The sequence below is a fragment of the Dipodomys spectabilis genome, unplaced genomic scaffold (assembly GCF_019054845.1).
Source record: "Dipodomys spectabilis isolate Male_0828 unplaced genomic scaffold, ASM1905484v1 ptg000240l, whole genome shotgun sequence".
Classification (NCBI taxonomy): domain Eukaryota; kingdom Metazoa; phylum Chordata; class Mammalia; order Rodentia; family Heteromyidae; genus Dipodomys; species Dipodomys spectabilis.
This window is the reverse complement of record NW_024870917.1, coordinates 4,429,038-4,448,742: the sequence shown is the minus strand read 5'-3', so window position 1 is coordinate 4,448,742 and position 19,705 is coordinate 4,429,038. Positions and strand designations below refer to the sequence as shown.

Sequence of the window (19,705 nt, the reverse complement as noted above, 5' to 3'; positions counted from 1 at the left end):
ACTCTTTTCTCCACTGGAAAACCAGAAGTGGTGCTGTGGCTCAAAGTGGTAGAGCACTCGCCTTGAGCTGAAGAGCTGAAGAAGAGCGCCCAGGCCCAGAGTTCAAGCCCCAGGACTGGCAAATAAATTAGATAGACAGACAGACACACACACACACACACACACACACACACACACACACACACACACACACACACACAAAAGACCTCTTGGGCTGGGAATGTGACTTCCAGAGTTCAAGCCCCAGGACTGGCAAATAAATTAGATAGATAGATAAGATAGATAGATACACACACACACACACACACACACACACACACACACACACACACACACACAAAAAGACCTCTTGGGCTGGGAATGTGACTTAATGCCTAACATGCATAAAGCCCTGTTTCAATTCCTCAGTACCACATACCAAAAAAACCAGAAGTGGAACTGTGTCTCAAGTGGTAGAGCACTAGCCTTGAGCAAAAGAATGCTCAAGGACAATGCCCAGGCCCTAAGTTCAAGCCTCAGGACTGGCCCAAAAACAAAACAAAAAAACCCAACATTTTGACAGGTGACTACAATGAAGATGCACAGTGCACATAAACGGACATGTGCAATTAACTGATGCTGATACAAATTAGTAAGTGACACCAAAAGAGAAGGCCTAATAAATGTGCTAATATCCTCTCAAGAAACGTCACACAGTGATAATAAAAGAATGAACAAGGGCCAGGAAGGTGGCTCAGTGGTAGAGCGCTTGCCTTTAATGCATGAGGCCCTGGGTTCAATTCCTCAGCACCACATAAGCAAAAAAAGTCAGAAGTGGTGCTGTGGCTCAAGTGGTAGAGCACTAGCCTTGATCTGGAGAGCTGAGGGACAGTGCCCAGGCCCAGAGTTCAGGCCCCATGACCAGCAAAAAAAAAAAAAGAATGAACAACATCTGCATCTCCAAAACTGGTAAGCAACGTAAGTTCAATGAAAACTACAACATGAGCTGGTAAAGGAAATACAAACAAAAATCAGAAAGACTTCACACTAAACTCCTCTGGGAAGTATGGAAAACAGGAAGGATAGCCGGGCGCCAGTGGCTACTCAGGAGGCTGAGATCTGAGGATTATGGTTCAAAGCCAGCCCGGGTAGGAAAGTCCAAAGTGGTACAGTGCTTACCTTCGAGCTGAGGGACAGCACCCAAGCCCAGAGTTCAAGCCTCTCGACTGACAAAAAACAAAACAAAAAACAGGAGGTGTGAATGGGAGAATAGCAAAGTACAAACCATGTCTAAATGATTCATGAAGTGTTCTTCACTAAAGAAATATTGAAAGTAAGGCTAATACATGATTAATTCGTTCATATTTGGGTTTTCCTTACATTATCTGCATAGTTCTGAATTTTTTCTGTAATTTTTCCAAAAAAGCTACATGTAATGTGAGAGCCATATGATGCTCTTCTGAACAAATTTTATTCTCACCTAGAATGCCCTATATATACAAAAAACATTGGCAGTGACTAGGATACTGTTGAAAACTAGTATTTTATCACTTGAAACATGTTTGGCTTAGCAGTTGTCTTGAGACAGACTCAGACCTGCATGTTTGATAAAAGCTACTTTATGACTAGAAGCTTTCATTCATCTAAAGATAAATACTATCTTTAATGCATTAGATTTTTAGGTAGAAAAATGGCTAGGGATATTTAAGAACAGAAGCTTCATATCGTCTAACTACATCCAGTACTAAGAAATTGTAGCCCACAACTGAAGACTATACACAGATGAATTTTCACTTATCAGTTCCAAAAATATTTCAAATGAAACAATTTTTTTCTAAACATATTATTTATACCACCAGCTAACACATATCTAGTATGTTTTTTTTGTTTGTTTTTTGTTTTTAAATTTATTTATTTGTTCATTTATTTTTTTTGAAAACAATGTACAGAGGGCTTACAATTACAGGTGCAAGATAATGAGTACATTTTTTATAAAGTATTTTAACGTCCTCTTTGTTTCCCATTCCCATCTTTTCCCATCCTCCTCCTGCCCTCCCCCACAGTCCTCCCCTCTCCCATACCAGCCACCACTCACAAACCAAAGTTGTAAAGTTCGTTTTGGACATAACGACTTGTACATCGCATTTTTGCTATGGGTCCACCTGTATCCCTATTTAAATGAATTGTTTTTCCCCTTCCCCTCCACAAATTATACCGACATGAAATACAGTGAAAGCAGTTGTTATACAATGGGGGAGGGACTTACAAAGTAAAAAAGAAATGATCTTATGAATGTGTCATAAGCAATCGCTTGAAAGCAAATAAAAAACATTCGAATATATATCTTAGAGTTCATTTCATTAACATCACCTTATCTGACTTTATCTGCTTTACTCAAACTTTCGTTTGCATGCTGAACTCGCTAACACTGGTCAGCTCTCCCAGAATTGGAAGACAAAATTTGACGGGTTCCTGTGGATGGACAGTATAAGTGGCTTTCAGCCAAGCTAGGATGCAGAACGGAGAAACCTGGGTTAGAAAGATGCGGTCTACTTGTATTTAGAGGCTTATCTCTCCTTTGGGGAAGATGTAGATCATTGAGAATTTGAGCCCTGAAAAACAATTTTGTTTTAAGGCGTCGAATTTCTGTGTTGCTCTATCTTGTCGTTTGCATCCTGTGCTTCCAAACCCTTCTCAGCTCTCCCAGAATTGCAAGGAATATAATTGGACCTGTTATTGTTGACAGTATATGGAACAGGATGTAGATTAGGGCTTAGTGAGAAAGGTCGGTGCTGTCCATATATCTTTGGAGGCTTGTCTCTCCATTGGGGAAGGAGTACAGCATCCTCACTTTGGGACCTTAAAACTGTTTTAAGCTCACCAATTTCGGAGTGCTCTATCATGTCGTTTGCATCCTGAGCTGACTAACACAGATCAGCTCTCCCAGAATTGGATGAAACAAATTGGACTGGGCTCTGTGGACAGTGTGAGGGGCATTAAGCCCTGATGGATGCAGACCAGAGTTGCCTGGGCGAGAAAAATGCAGTCTATTTCTATTTAGCGGCTTTTCTCTCCTTTGGGGAAGGTGTAGAGCACTCAAAACTTGGGGACCTTAAAACAATGGTTTTAAGGTAACCAAGTTATAAGTGTTCTTTCTTGTTATTTGCATCCTGTGCTCCCAAAACCTCCTCAGATCTCCCAAATATTTCAGAGAAATCTTTTGACCTATGGCTGGTGATACAGAGAGGGCCTGTGAACCAAGCCAGGATGCACATAGGAGCTACTAGAGACCGAAATATGCTGTCTATTTCTCTTTGGTGGCTTGTCTCTTCATTATGGAAGGTAGAGAGTATTCACAACTGAGGCACCAAAAAACAGTTCTGTTTTAAGGTACCCAAGTTCTCAGGGCTCTATCTTGTCGTTTTCATCCTGAGCTCCCTAACACTGCTCAGCAATCCCAGAATTGCAAGGAAAAAAATGCGACTGGTTAATGGGGACAGTGTGAGGAGGTTTAAGCCCTGCTAGGATGCAGACCGAAGATGCCTGGGATAGACCGATGCTGTCCAACTCTCCTTACTGCCCTCTCTTTCCGTTGGGGAATGTGTAGAGCATTTAGAACCTGGTCACCGTCAAACAATAAGGTTTTAAATCGCCAAGGTTCTGAGTGCTCTATATAGTTTTTGTTTGTTTTTTTAATTTGAAATTTTATTTTATTTGTGAACATACTGTACAGAGGGGTTACAATTACATGGGCAGGATAATGCGTACATTTCTTAACAAGCATTGCAGCCTCCTCCTTTGGTTTACCCTTCACATCCCTTCCCAGCCTCCCCCCTCCCCCCCATATCTAGTATGTTTTGTTCCTACTTAAAAGACCAAAATCTGTGATTATAGTGATCACAAAAATGAACAAAAAGAGATTCTCCTACATACAGGAGGCCCAAACATGACTCTGGTACATGTATATGTGTATGTGTTGGTATGGGTGCTTGAGCTCAGAGCCTCTGGCTCTTTCAGGCTTTTCTGATCATGGCTGGTGCTTGACCACTCGAGCCACACATCCAGTCCAGCTTTTGTACTGATTAATTGGAGATAAAGAGTCTCTCGGACTTTTCTGCTCAGCTGACTTTCAACCGAGATCCTCAGATCTCAACCTCCTATGTAGTTAAGAATTACAAACATGAGCCATTGGCACCCAGCTCAACATAGTTAACTTAACACAAAATAGGAAGCTATCTGCCCAATCAGGATGCAGAGGGGTAAAGCAGTAAAAGGTCCCCATTTCTCAGTGTTATGGCTGTGGCTTTCTCTAACCTGCTACTGGGGAAGGGCTCAAGTGCACAATTAGCGTTTCAGAACCGGCTCCCCAGCCAGCGCAGATGGCAGGCAGCAGGAGAATAGCCTCCATGCAACAAAATCACATCCACCACAGACACCAGCGAGCACACTTAGCATTCCACAGCCCTCTGCCCCAACTGGACTTTTCAATTTGTGAACTGTGAGAAATCGTAGAATGTGGTTTATCAGTTAGAGCATAATCTGGCCTGGCTTCCTTTTCAATAGAGAACCTAAGTGGCCATACCAGTAAAAAGAGATTATCATCCAGGTCAGCAGCTTCTTAAACAAATTCAACAAGAGGCCAGGGGAAAAGGCTATAAGCCTTGGATAAAAAATATTTTCTATTGTCCCCTCTCTCTGCCTTTGGAAATTGTGCTCATTCTTCAAAGTTTTGCTCAGTGCCTTCTGTGTGGAAAGGCTGGCCTAATCACTCTTTCCTATACTGTGTTCCACCAGCACCCTGCCCATGACTTCCAAACTCGCATCTTGGGCACGGCTCCCTGCTGAACCAGTACTCAAAGGCCCATCTCACACGTGCTCCTCGCACCCACTCAGTACAGTGAGGCTCCCCCTACCCCAACCACTTCTCATCTCAGTACAAGACATCATCATTCACTCAAATGCTTGGGCCAAATACAGTTACCTTAGCTTCCTCCACTCAATCCAGCAGCCATTAAAACAGATTGGGAATCAGCACTCTCTCCTTTCTTCCCATTGCTGCTATTCTGGTGCAACCACAGCTCTGGATCTTCATAGAAGCCATGTGCCCAACACATCCCTCACCACCACCCACATGCCATGCCAGACCCCCACTAGAATCCTGCATGTTCCCCTCTCACAGCACAACCCAAGTCCCAAACTTCTCCCCTAGAGTTCCCTCCTCTCCAGGACAGAAAGGAGGTCTCAATCTCGGTTCAATTAGCATTGCTGAAAGGTGACTTTCCAGTCATCCCACTTAAAATAGACCCTAGGGACCAGGATCTAGTGGCAGAGCCCTAGGGTCCATCCTCAGCACAGCAACAAGTCAACGTATAGTTGGGGAGGAAGGGGTGGGGGAGAGGGACAGACAAGAGAGGGAAAGGAGGACAGTGGAACAGAGAAACAATGCTACTCCCAAGTCCTGTGATCCCACATATTTATAAAACGTGTCCTATTTTCATTTAGCATCTTTCCCACTAGGAGATGAGAAGCATAAATACCAAGTTTTTCACCTCTACCCTTCAGGATCTGTAACAATGCAGATACTTGGTAATGGTGAACAAACAAGATGATCCGGGTTTCTGTACTAGGTTCTTGGGCTAAATATGGCACGTTCTGCTGCCTGCACCCAGAGCATGGAGAAGATAGAACCACTCCAGGGCCCATCCAGAACAAATGGGACCTCTACCCGGGTGGCTGACATTCTGTGATGGGCTGTTTCCAAATCAGATGAACAGTAGGCAACCTGCCAGGGAAGAGTGGGGGAGCACAAAGAGGCTGAGCTCTCTACTGGAGATCACAGGACTCAGAGGCTACTAGCAGCTGTGGGACCCATGCTCGTGGCTGGATCTGCAAACCTCTCACCGCGGGGAACACTGCTGGAATGGGCTTGCAGAGTGCATGTACACCAGGGAGGAATACACAAGAGCTAGCTGGACCTGAGCACAGCCTGATGAGCTGGCCAAAGAAGAGCACAGAGGGGAGAGTGAAGCTGAGGCTCAAAGACATGGTTTGCCTGATTTGGAAGGGCTGCAACTTAACAACTGTGGACATGAACCTGTCAGTTCTAGCACCAGTGAATTTTTTTCTTTTTTTGGCCGGTCGTGGGGCTTGAACTCTGGGCTCGGGCGCTGTCCTTGCGCTGTTCAGCTCAAGGCGGGTGCTCTACCGCTTGAACCACAGCACCACTTCCAGTTTTCTAATGGCTTATTGGAGAGAAGAGTCTCACAGACTTTCCTGCCTGGGCTGGCTTTGAACCGCAATCCTCAGATCTCAGCCTCCTGAGTAGCTAGGATTACAGGGCCACTGGTACCCGGCACCAGTGGATGTTTTTAAAAAGAGAAATAACCTAACCAAATTTCAACTAAAAATTGAATCATTAAAAATTATTTTAAATCTGGATAGCTCAAAGGGTCAGACACAGGACTCTTTCAGTAATCCCAAACAAGGAGAACAGGGTCCAGCTACTGTGGGAGAGTAAGACCAGCAAAAAGGTGCAAAAAGCCGGGCGCTGCTGGCTCATGCCTGTCATCCTAACTACTCAGGAAGCTGAGATCTGAGGATCGTGGTTCAAAGCCAGCCCAGGCAGGAAAATCCATGAGTCTCTTATCTCCAATAAACCACCAGAAAACCAGAAGTGGCACTGTGGCTCAAGTGGTAGAGCACTCACCTTGAGCTGAAGAGCTGAGGGACAGCGCCCAGGCCCAGAGTTCAAGCCCCATGACTGATCAAAAAACCCCAAAAAGTGCAGAAGATATCACTGCCAGAGGGTGAGATCTGGGAAAGGGAGTGGAAGGTAAGTTACGATTTGGCACATGCCCAACTCACTGTACACTAACAGTACAGTACAGTACAGTACAGTGGGAGGGTAAACCAGCAGTAGAGGCAGGATGAATATGAGGTATTTTAATGGCAATGAAGTAGACAGGGATATCTAGCCAGCATTCAACTAGGGAACGCCAGATCCTTCTGGAGATGACCTCTGGGAATACACGGTGTTCGGGGTGCTGAACTACATTGCGAGGTCAGCATCCTGGGAGACATCCAGTAAGAAAGAGGTGAACGACATCACCAACAAGGGTCACACAAAGAACTCTGTGAACTGAAGGCCTTGGGCAGAAGGCAAGGATGGCAAATTGAAAGCAATGAGAACACAAAGCGGTAGCTGGCACTCACTGCTCTCCCAAAGTGGCCACAGTGGAAGACTGGGCATCTGCTTAAATGGGGAAGGGCAGGCCGAGTGTGTTCATGGGCACAGGATAAATCAAGTAAAGGGAAAGTCACAGCATCAGGAACAGAGGCCAACTACAGGAGCAAGACTACAGGTGATGGGAAAGGAGGCCGGGTTGAGCCCTGGGACCGGAGAGGGCAAGTGAGAACAGTGGGGAAGATGGGAGAAAACCTTCAGATACTTCCTGAGCAACACAACTGCAGGCCCAGACCTGCTGCAGCAAGTCTTCTCCTGTTTTCTTAGACAACACCCCTCTGGCCAGAGAACCTGCCACGTGCCATGTTCTGTGGCAGGTGCAGGTACCTGGGGAAGCGATGTAGTCCAAAACTGACAAAGGACCTGCTGACTCGTGGGGAAGAAGCCAAATAATGGACTGTAACCCACAGCAGTAAGTGTGGAAGCCCAGGGAACAACAAAGTAAGTGCAGAGTGTCAGGAAATGGCCCTAGAGTAGTGAAAGAGAAGAAACTAATTTTCAGTGATAGAAACAGCATATGCCAAAACGGTGTGGTGGAGAGCTAATGAGGGAACACAAGCGCGAGGGGAGGCGATGCCAGGCTCCTGTGGGCGACAGAGACAAGGGGCTCACTGAAGAACTTAAACTTTACTCTGCTGGCCACAGGGAGACATTTTGTGACTTTTTTTTTTTTTAAGCAAGCAACAGCTGTGATCAAATGCACATTTTTGAAAGCTCCTTCCGTGTGGAGACAAAGGAAAGAGTCAGACAGGAAGTCCATTAGGAGATGATTAGTCATCCAGGGGAAAGAGGGAGCAGGGTAGATCTGAGTCACCGGCTCTGGGGACTGGTCAACTGTGTAAATGCCATTCAATGAGTAGCAGGAAGAGGATGGAGAGACAAGGGGAGGGAGTGGTGTGGTATAAGTTTGAAGCATGTTGTATTTACAGTCCCTGCAGTTCTATATATGGGCTAGGGTGAGGTGTGGAGGGATGATGATGAAGATCATGATGATGGCAGGGTGAGGCATGGGATGAAGAAGAGGAAGAGGAGGAGGAGCAGCAGCAACAGCAGCCGCTGCCTCTATTACCACAAAGGCACAGGTAGAGCACTCAAGAGGCCGACAGGAAGGTAACAGAGGAGAGGCGGAGGAGACCCTGCAGCAAGCATCATCGCTGACACCGCATGGACGTGGACAAGCGTGCCCACAGCAGCAGAAGGCAAGCAGGGTGCCCAGGGAGGCAGAGCGGCAAGTAGTAGGCAGAACCCACAAGGTGACCGATGTCACGCAGGCAGAGTGCAGTTTTTCGGCAGCGAGGTCCTTGGGCATGACGGTGGGAGTGGAGGGTGTGTACAAGGGCTGTACATAAGGAAAGCAAGGGCAATCACAGCTCAGGAAGCAGGCTCTCACTTCTCCCAAGTTGGAAGAGACTACACACAGGTGTTTGCTGCACGTGGCTAAGTGCCAAGTCTTGTGCTCTACCGAGCCCTGTGCTAGGTAGGCAAAGAAGGGACAGAATCTTCCTTTGAAGAAGAAAGGCAACAAGGCAATAATTTTAAAAATAAAACTAAAATATCCACAGGGGCAGATCAGCTTTTGTGAACTTCTCTAGAAGACATGCATCTTCTAGACCCAACACCTATGCTCTAGGTAGGCTGGACAGGATCCTGCCCCAATGCACCTAACTCAGGTGGGGCGAGGAGGGACAGGAGTCATCAGGATCCATCTAAATGCCAACAAGTCAATTCAACAACAAATCCCGGTAAGCCTCCATTAAGGACAAGGCTCTGGTTACACACCAAATGATGAAAGATGTCCCAGCCAGGATACAGTCATCTTTAGGGTTCTAGGAGAAGGAAATAACAGTAAAGAAAGAATATATTCTACCAGTCACCACTGAGAAACCGTAGGGCAAAACCCTACCAGAACTCCAAGCAACAAGTAAACAAAGCACAGAGAACCTAACAAAATAAGTCAGTGACACACAGAAGTCACAAGAAACAAGTCAGTGAGAATTCTCCAGAAAAGGTTTCTAACAGAAGCAGTGGGCTCCTGGAAGAGAGGGCTACCTGATGTGCCAAAGATGTGAAAAGTGCCGGCAATCTGAACGGACCTCTCCTTCAGCTAAAACAGACTCTTGAGTATGGAGCTGCAAACAGTCCCATAGACTCCGAGCCCCTCATGCTAACAAGGACACCATGGTAGAGGCTGGCTGAGTGACGCTAACAGCCAAGTGAGGCAAGCGCATGCAGAGTCTGAAATAGCTGGGCACGCTTGGCCAAGTCCTGGTCCTGGAAGAGGTGAAAGCTTTCCCAGGAAAGCAACACTCCATCCCCTGCCCTTTTCTCCCCAACCAACATGTTGAAACAAAAAGCTAGCCACTGATGGCTTGCTTATATTCATAATCCTTGCTACTAGGAGGCTGGGATTGAAGGATCACAGTTTGAAGCTAACCTTGGCAGAAAAGTCCATGAGATTATCTCCAGTTAACTACCCAAAAGTTCTAAGTGGAGCTGTAGCTAAAGCGATAGAGCATCAGTCTTGAGCAAAAAAGGAAAAGAATGGCACCCAGGACTGAAGTTCAAGCTCTAGTACTGACACAAAATTAATTAAAATAAAACACTGGAACAGTGGCCAATCAACCCAAAAATGCACTGTTTATTCAAGAGGAATTAGAAAATAATTGCCATAAAGTAGGGGTGGCCAGAGAGAAATACACAGTTGGTCATTAGCACAATCACAGTACTTTCAACATTAATCATAAATGATGCATAATGAGAAGTGACCAAGTTAGGACACCAAACTTGACATTTTCTTTTCAAGTCACTTGCACTCACTCTAATGTCCACAGCAACTGTCCTTTATGTAAGAAGTGCCAAGGAGACAATTACAATTTAACACCTTTGCTTTTTTTTTGTATCCCATCTCTCTTTCAGTGCCTTCTCTTGTTCCCACATTCCTGTTACCAGCCTTCCTGTCACCTCCTTAACAATGTAATAACTAAGAAAGCCAAGGGCAGTCACACACCCAACCTATCTTTTCCAAGAGAAAACCAGGCCAGCACAAAGACAGGAAACATGGCTTTGCAGCCAGATAGATCTTTGTTCAAATCCCAGCTCCACTCCTAACTTCAGTTCATGACCCGGCTTAATAACCTGAAGGTTACAATATACCCCTCTAGGTTGCTGCAAGAATTCAGGGAGGGAGTACCTACAAAAACACCCACAGCCTCATCTCCCTCACATGTCATCTTTCCCAGTAGATCAAGCCCAGAGCTGAACTGGCACAGCCTTTGCCAAGCCCCCAGTTGGGGACAGACAGACCACAAGAATTCATTCCTTATCTTCTCTCCTTGTCTCGCAACACTTGGAGACTGGAAACTCAAAAAGACCAGGATTTTCTCACCAGTTCACAACCCAAACCAAACCCAAACCTGGGCCACCAGAAGCTTTCAGAGCATGGCAAAGTACCCATCTCTGGTTAAAGTCTGGAAATATTGTCCCCAGGACTTGTCTATGAAGAAAATCCCAAAGCAAGGGAGTGGGGGAAGGTTGGGAATCTCCACCCTGGATGTCGTCTTAGAAAGATGATCATGACATACATGGTTTCTAGTTCATGTACTTGGATATCATTTGGAGCATGGTGTCATTCCAAGGCATGTTCATACAGAATAAAACATCACTTCAGTTGTCCCCTTAAGGTGACATACTACACTGAGAGAAGTCTCAAGTAATTCACCTATTTGTTCTTCTGCCCAAAGAAAAGCAAGACTGGAGCACAGAGGGCTAACAATACGGTTCTCTGTGGCAGAGTTTAGAGGCACCTGGGAAGGCCAGTTCTTACAGACACCAGGCACCCTGACCTCTTTGGATCCCCACTCTCTAAACCCACAGCCTACAAGATCTCTATCAGACAAGCTCTGCCCTACCTGCCAAGAAGTAGTCTAGCAGGATCACAGTCAAAAAGGCAAGGCTTTCTAAATACAAAGAATCATGAATATCAGAAGGATCTGAACAAACACTCACAAGGTCAATTTAAGCATGCTCTATAGTCACCATATCCCTCCAAAAAAATTCAAAGAAGAATCCTTGATGAATTGATATTTTTAAGAAATTATCCTGACAGCCATTAGTACCTGCTTTATGGCTATAAGGGTGTGTGTGTGTGTGTGTGTGTGTGTGTGTGTGTGTGTGTGTGTGTGTGTGTGTGTGTGTGTGTGTGTGTGTGTGTGTGTGTGTGTGTGTGTGTGTGTGTGTGTGTGTGTGTGTGTGTACCTGCCTTATGGCTATAAGGGTGTGTGTGTGTGTGCGTGCACAGAATGGAGGGCATCCCACCCAGGTGTGTGTGTGTGTGTGTGTGTGTGTGTGTGTGTCAGCACAGAACCTGGGTCAGACGTCTGCACTGCCGTCATGGCTGTGGCCTTCTTAGGGGCAAGTTCCCGGATCATGGAGGGCATCCCACCCAGAAGCCTGTCTCACAGAGGATGATTATTAGCGGGGTAAGGACTAGAAAACACCCACCTGCCAGTCTCTGGACCCTGTTATTATCTTTGGAAATGAAGCGTGTGCACTCCGGAAATGCTCATCTTTCCCTTCCCTTATCTTTACTCTTGCATTAAAAGATATGTGACTGGGGGCTCGTAAGGTGGCTCAGTGGTAGAGTGCTTGCCTTGAATGCATGAGGCCCTGGGTTCCATTCCTCAGCACCATATAAGGAGAAAAAGCCGGAAGTAGAGCTGTGGCTCAAGTAGTAGAGAGCTAGAATTGAGCTGAAGAGCTGAGGGACAGCGCCCAGGCCCAGAGTTTAGGCCCCATAACCAACCAAATAAATAAATAATAAAATGTGTGATTGTCACCAGGCACTGGTGGCTCATGCCTGTCATCCTACCCACTCATGTAGCTGAGATCTGAGATCTGAGTTCAAAGCCAGCCTGTACAGGAAAGTCGGTGAGACCACTATCTCCAAAAACTACTCAAAAAAGCTGGAAGTGGCACTGTGGCTCGAGTGGTAGAGTACTAGCCTTGAGTAAAAGGCTTATGGACAGTGCCTAGGCCCAGAGTTCAAGCCCCAGGACTGGCCAAAAAAAAAAAAGTGTTGTCATAATTTTTAACTCCAAGACCCAACCCAACTGAGTGAAGATGAGGTCCACCACTTCATCCCTTTACAACCATGTCCTCTGCTGTTAGCTTTCCCTTTTATGCCCTTTAAGATAACCCAAGGACCTTGGGACCCTAAAATTGTGGTGCACACCACAAACAATGCAGCTCCAGGTAGGTGGTCCAAGTATAGCCACCATCTCCAAGTATAATCTAATAGGATGCCATCTCAATATATCCTCCTGTAAACAGTCACTTCCCTAACCCCGCCCCAAATAGGCAAAAACAGGGCTCTGTTCAAATCAAATCTGTGTATGCCTTCAAACCCCTTGTATACATCAGCAGAGCATATTCCCACCAGAAGGACTTTGGGGCCTGTGTGGAATGCACACACAGGCATAGACCAAAAGCCTGGTGAAGACATTATCCAGTATAGGTGAAGAGAAATACTAACCTACTAATCCAAAAAAGATGGCAGAGCCCTGTTTAGCAAACATGAGGCCTTAAATTCCAACCCCAGTACTACCTATTCTAAAGATAGTAATAACCCTTCCAAACAGATGAAGAAAAAGTACTTCTGTAGGAAAGTACTTCTATGTCTTTAGTTTTATGCAATTAATATAAGATACTGGGCATAAGATGCACAGCTCAATGGTAGACTGCACACCAACAAGCTCCAGGCCCTGCGGTCAATACCCAGCACAACACACACACACACACACACACACACACACACCAATATCCAGCATCCACAACAAAACACATTAAACGTATACACGCACATATAACGTTAAATAATTCAACTTAAACATTTACCTTTAATATCTTGTACATGAGATATATATATATATATATATATATATACATATATATATATATACACACACACACACACACACACACACACACACACACACACTAGTTTTCCCAGCGGGCTATACCATTTTATCAAGTCTTCCCCCTACCACCACCACCCATGCAAGATAGTAAACCCTGGATTTTGGCATCAACAGGTTTTATTTAAACAGAGCATTTAACATTTCAAAAAGTGGATATTCTAGAGATACTATTTTACCATGTTTTTATTTTTTAAAATACTCTTAAAATGACTGTCAAGTTCAGTAACTTTGTTTCTCTAAAGAGCTCTCTTTAAACAAGTCTTGTTTTTGTAGAGCCAGCTGCCTAGGTCTGCTGGGTAAAAACTTCAAAGAATACGCAAACCCGCTGAGCAAGGCCAAAGCAATTCAGGATATGATACACTGATGACAGCCTGAAAGGGGCCTAAAATGACAGAAAACAAGGAAGCCAGCCTAAAAACCATAATGCAACTTCGTTTCTCCCACAATCCTCTGTGCAAAAATCACTGCAGAGGCTTTTATTTTATTTTATTAAAGAGGCTCTATGGCAACCCTTTCCTGACTAATGGAACCCAGCACTCCTGAGCTCTTCTACCTGTCATCTTGCTGAAAGCTGTGCGCATTTCTGCCCATCGTGGTCATTCTCCAGATAGCAAATTGTTCTACAGGCGGGGATGTGTGAGGCAATCCTCATATATCACATATATGGAGATAATTCTTTATGTAAAAATTCAAGTTTCAGGTTCTAAAACTCCAGCCTGAGGAAAGCGTGTGGATGATAGTCAACATAACCCACACCCATGACTCCTCCCTTCCTTTTCCAATACTCAGTGGGAATATTGCAGGGTCAAAGTGCCCAGGATTTTGCCTTCCGCATTTGAAAGAAAGATGTTATATGATTCTAATAAATAAAAGTTAACATTAATGTTTTAAGAGTCCAGCTCTTTAATAAGCGTCAATTCAGACTAATTATTTTAATAAATCCACATTCAGATGAAAAGCCATTAGGTAATTATGAGCCTAACGTGGCACAGGTTACAACCACTTACATCAAAGGAACAGCCCTGTTTCCCAAGTGTGCTCCCAAGCATGGGGCAGGGGGCTACATGTTCCCCTGGGGAATTAACTGTGAAGAAAAGGAAGTGGAGATGGAGATAAAAGGAAGTTAACTTCCAGTTCACATTTTCCTTCCAGGGACAAGAGTTCAGTGTTTCCTAAGGGCTCAAATGGTAGAAAAAGAAAAAAAAAAAAGACTTCAGAAGTATAGAGTACTGTCTATGATAATTTAAGTTTGACTCCAGCTTAATTTAATACCACTTGCTTTTGACAAGCAAGCTGGTTAATAATTAAATAAATGAAGATAATCTATTCAGGATGGATTGAAACCACTACCATAAAAAATCTTAAGCACACTTCTGACATTTTGTTGTGCTGTAAAACACAGTCTGCTCTATGCAATCATGAAATGTTAAGGAAATCAGTGCTATATTAAAGCTAAAGAATTAATGTTGTACTTAGCATCTGAAAGATAATTACTGCACTGAATGGACTATATCCACAGGGTATTAGATTTTTCCTTATAACCTCCTAAACAATCCTAAATTATACATCAACTCCAGGGGGCTGAATTAATGATTCTAATAAGCCTGTTTTCCTCAAACAAAGACAGTGTCCCTAAACCAGTACTTACAGTGCCCAAGTGCCTACCTGCCACAGTGGTAATGAACGCCAGTCCACTGGTGCTGTTCCCACCAACCAACTCAAGATCCAGACATCCTTTAGGCTGCTGGCTTAGGCTCAGAACAAGACATGGTAGGTTTGAGCCTCAACCTAGCAAGAATGGTTAGCAAGCACTCTCACATACCATTGCCAGAAGAGTGTCCTAGCTGCAAAGAAGTGTTGGACAACAGCGCAAAACGTACATGACATGCTACTTACCACAGCTGGAATTTGATGGAAGAAGACATAAAAGATTCTCTGAGAGGCACTCGTTCACAAAGCTCTCTCAGAGCTGGACCCAAGTAGACCTCCGAGGAAGGAGACAGCAGGAAAGGGTTAGACCTGGGAAGAACTGGCACCAACAGAACAGGTGACAATGAATCTATCTTTGTCTCTTGGGTCTCCAAACCCTTCACTCTCAGAACAGTCCAAAGTAGCAACTGCTTACACTGAGGTTTAAAGAAGATGCCGTGAAGATGCACTAAGTCGAGATAAAGCCTGTGTCATGGCAACCTGTGTCGCGTACCTGTCAGAAAACCACCAGTCTTTCTCTTTGGGATATTTAACACAACACTTCCCATAACACTTAATGAGGTTGTGCACACTTGTATTATTTTCTTTTGCATAATTTTTAAACCCTAACATACCACATACAATTCCAAAGATCACAAAGAATATCATGGTACATAATCCTACTGTGCTGTTAAGTTGCACCTAACAGAGGGTTTTTTTTGTGCTTTTTGTTTTGTTTTTTGTTTTGCCAGTCCTGGGACTTGACCTCAGGGCCTGGGCACTGTCCCTGAACTTCTTTTGTTCGAGACTAGCTACTCTACCACTTGAGCGAGCTACAGCACCACTTCCAGCTTTTTCTGTTTATGTGGTACTGAGGAATTGAACTCAGGGCTTCATGCATGCTAGGCAAGCACTCCACCACTAAGTCGCATTCCCAGCCCCAGAAGGTTCATTTTTAATTTCTGAATGATAGATACTTTAATTATTACTTTTTTTGTTTTTTGTCAGTCGTAAGACCTGAACTCTGGACCTGGGCACTGTCCCTCAGCTCTTCAGCTCAAGGCTAGTGCTCTACTGCTTGAGCCACAGCGCCACTTCGGGCTTTTTCTGCTTATGTGGTACTGAGGAATCAAACCCTGGGCCTCATGCATGCAAGGCAAACACTCTACCACTGAGCCACCTTCCCAGCCCCAATTATTACTTTCTTAAGCAAAATCATATCCGTTAAGACCCTGGGTAACCAGAAAAAGACCAAAATTAATGATCTCTGTACAGTAAACCTGAGTATTAAGCCTCTAATTTTATCATCTTTGCCTTCAAGCTTAAAGCAAAGTAAGAACCTCAGAAAGTGATTTGCACAGGCCTACAGACAGATGGCTCTTCTAAAGTGAGATGCAATACCCTTCAACGATTTGATGCCCAAAGTTCTTCTGGACCACTTCCCTAACAAAAATAGCCAGTGATATTTTGGCCATCACTCCTTTGGCCCACCATGGCCAGGAAGATTAGTCCGCCAACCTCTCAGGTTGAGAAGCTGCAATGACAAATTGAGATGTCTAAAGAAAACAACCAATAGCCACTTGGGTTGTGTATTCACAAAGCAGTGGGACAACCCCAACATGGACTTCCGAAACAGTAGCAATACTTCCACTAGAGGCAAGGAAATGTGGCATCAACCATGTCAACTCAAAGGTGACCCACGGCTTTGGGGAGTGAAGTGGCGGCCCAAAGTCTCACACATTTAAGTGAAACCTTGAGCTGACCTCCACAGTGTTCCTGGGGCCCTATGGATTGCCTGGACAGTTCTCCTGTCAGCCTCTTCCCTAGACATGAAGCCCTAGGGAAATGCAACCTAGGTTGAGTTGGTTTCTGGTATCTGACACAAGAAGCAGGCACAACTAAATCAATGTGCGATTCACACAAGGACCAAGCCCATCTTCTTGTGTGAGAACTTCCTTAAACCCAGGGCTCATGAGATTCATGGCAGCCATCTGGATTCCTTTCTCCCACAGACTCAAGAATACCTACCACAGGAACTCGAGTACAGATACCCTTCAACTTACACTGGGGTTACATCCTCACAAACAGGTTGAAAGGTCAATATGGTTTTGGGGTTTTTTTTTTTTTAGTTTTTATTATTGATGTATTTATTTGTGACAGGTCTGGGGTTTGAACTCAGGGCCTGGGAGCTATCACTTAAGCTTTTTCACTCAAGACTGGCACTTTACCGCTTAAGCCACAGCTCCACTTCTGGTTGTTTTGTGTGTGTTTTGTCAGTCATGGGGCTTGAACTCTGGGCCTGGGCACTGTCCCTCAGCTCTTCAGCTCAAGGCTAGCCTCTACCACTTGAGTCACAGCATCATTTCCGGTTTTCTGGTGGATTTTTGAAGATAAGAGTCTCACAGACTTTCCTGCCCAGGCTACTTTTGAACCACTATCCTCAGATCTCAGCCTCCTGAGTAACTAGGATTACAGGCCTGATCCACCGGTGCCCTGCCACTTCTAGTTTGTTTTTTGGTTTTGTTTTGTTTTTTCTGTTTTTGTTTTTGTTTTTTTTTTGTCGTCGTGGGGCTTGAACTCTGGGCTTGGGCGCTGTCCTTGGGCTCTTCAGCTCAAGGCGAGCTCTCTACCGCTTGAGCCACAGGACCACTTCCGGTTTTCTAGTGGTTTACTGGAGATAGGAGTCTCACGGACTTTCCTGCCTGGGCTGGCTTGAACCGAGATCATCAGATCTCAGCCTCCTGAGTAGCTGGGATGACAGGCATGAGCCAGCTGTGTCCAGCTTAGGTTTCGGGTTTTTTTTTTTTGGTTGTTTTGTTTTCGTTTTTTTTTTTCCTTTGTGGACATGAAGAGTCTCAGGTTTTCCTACCCAGGATAGCTTCAAACCATCATTCTCAGATCTCAGCCTCCTGCATCTAGGATTACAGGTGTGAGTCACCAGTGCCCCAACTGAAAGTTGCAAACATTCTAACTCAAAGATTCATTTAACACTTAACCTTCTTAGTTAACCAGCACTTATTGCTTAGAACTCTGGTTAACCTTCAGTTGTGCAAAATCATCTAACACAAAGCCTATTTTAAAATAATCTGTTACTTAAACTATGTGTTGAAAAGCTCAGGTCCACACACAGATAAAGGCTTTGAAGACAACAAGATGCAGAATCCCGAGCCCTGCTATGGAAAAGTGACAGTCCATAGCTATCTCAGGGCTTCCCTTCCGCTGAGCTTGGGAGGGAGCTGCAGCACACTGCTGTTCCCATCATCGCAGAGGGCTAACCCATGCGTCCTTAACCCGGAAAGCCCACAACTCAGAACAGCTTCTACCAAATGCACACCACTCTCACACCATCCTCAAGTCCTAAGACAGAGTGACAGACCATCCTAAGTCAGAGTCCCCAGCACTGTTGTGGAACTATTGGGTGTGTTTTGTTTTGTTGTGGGGGGAGGGATTTGTTAGTTCCTCATAGGAGGTCATTTCACAAACTGGCAACAACGGTCTCAGAGCCTTTCCCGGGAGCCTGACCGGCAGTGCAGTGGTTCGGACCGCGAGCTTGGAAGGCGGAGTTCAAGTGTGCCAGGTGCCAAATGGGTAACTTGGCCAAGTTACTCCACACTACTTCCCCACCGGGGTGCCCTGGCTTCCACTGGCTCCGCCACGTTGGGCCACACGCGGGAGCCTCCGTGTGAGCCTGCCGGCCACCCCATCACTTGGGTCCGCCTTCTTCCCCGCGCACACTCGTCACCGCCTGCGTGCGTTTGTCTCCCTCACCAAGAGGAAAGCAGGAAAGCTCAGCTCGCGGCCCTCGTCAGGCAGGAGGCCGAGGTCCGGGAGAGGGGCTTCGAAGACACCCGGGGCAAGGCCGTCCCGGAGACGCAGCCCGATTAACCACCCCAACGCCGGAAGTGGGGCTGTGGTTGGAGGGCTGGGGGCCGGGCTCAGGGCGGAGCTCAAGGCCGGGTCCGGTCCTGCCGTGCAGGGCTCCGCGTGCCCACTGGTTCCTCGAGGTCCCGTTCCGGTGGGGGGGTGGGGGGTGGGAGGTGTGCGCGGACCCGCGGGGGTTCGAGGTGCGGGGCCGACCAGCGGGCGCCCGGGCCCGGGCGGCCTCCCCGCGCACGGACGGGGTCCCGGCCCCGGGCGCGTCGACGGCCGGAGGCGGCGGGGGCGGCGGGAGCGCACGTGGCCGCCGCGCAGGGCCCGGCCGCGCCGTCGGGAGGGGGCGGGGTGGCGACGTCACCCGCGCGCCGGGCTCCCGCTCCCCTCCCGGGGCGCGGGCCGGGGCGGGCGGCCTCGCGCACACTCACCTCGGAACTTGAGCTCGTGCTGCGGCTCCAGGCTCAGGACCTGCTCCACCTTCGCCATGTTCCTCGGCGGCGGGGCACTCTGCGGGAGGCCCCGGGAGGTCACCTGAACCGAGCGGGACGCCGCGCCCCCTTTAAATTTACCCGGAGGGGGCGGCGGCGCGGGCGGGGGGCGGCGGCGGGGCGCGCGGGGGGGGGGGGCGGCCTACGCGGTGCAGGCGCAGGGGCGGAGGGCGAGGCCGAGGCCGCGGTGCCGGCGAGCTCACGGCACGCACGCACGCACGCACGCACACACGCAAGGACGTACGCACGCAAGCAGCAGCTGGCTGGCTCCGGCAGCGGGAAGCGGTGCCCGGCGCAGGCCGCAGGGGCGGGAGGGAGGCTGCGCGCGCGCACCCGGAGTCCCTCGGAGCAGTGCGCAGGCGCAGGCCGAGTCTCGGGGCGGGGCTTCCGACAGCAGGGGGCGGGGCCTTGTTCCCCCAGGACGGAGGGGCGGTCCGTGCGAGCCTTGTTTATGAAAG

At 46.8% G+C, this 19,705-nt stretch overlaps 1 protein-coding gene across 1 annotated transcript in view; it reads right to left on the bottom strand.

The window, feature by feature from the left end:
• The window catches only part of Vapb (VAMP associated protein B and C), a 48,276-nt gene extending 28,911 nt beyond the window's left edge, over nt 1-19,365 (bottom strand). The window contains exons 1-2 of the mRNA XM_042699267.1: nt 19,356-19,365; nt 19,188-19,255 (exon numbers count right to left, since the gene is read on the bottom strand). Of these exons, the coding sequence (XP_042555201.1) occupies nt 19,188-19,245 (58 nt within the window). The 5' untranslated portion in view covers nt 19,246-19,255; nt 19,356-19,365. The remainder of the gene's footprint in view (nt 1-19,187; nt 19,256-19,355) is intronic.
• Between the last annotated feature and the right edge of the window lie 340 nt (nt 19,366-19,705).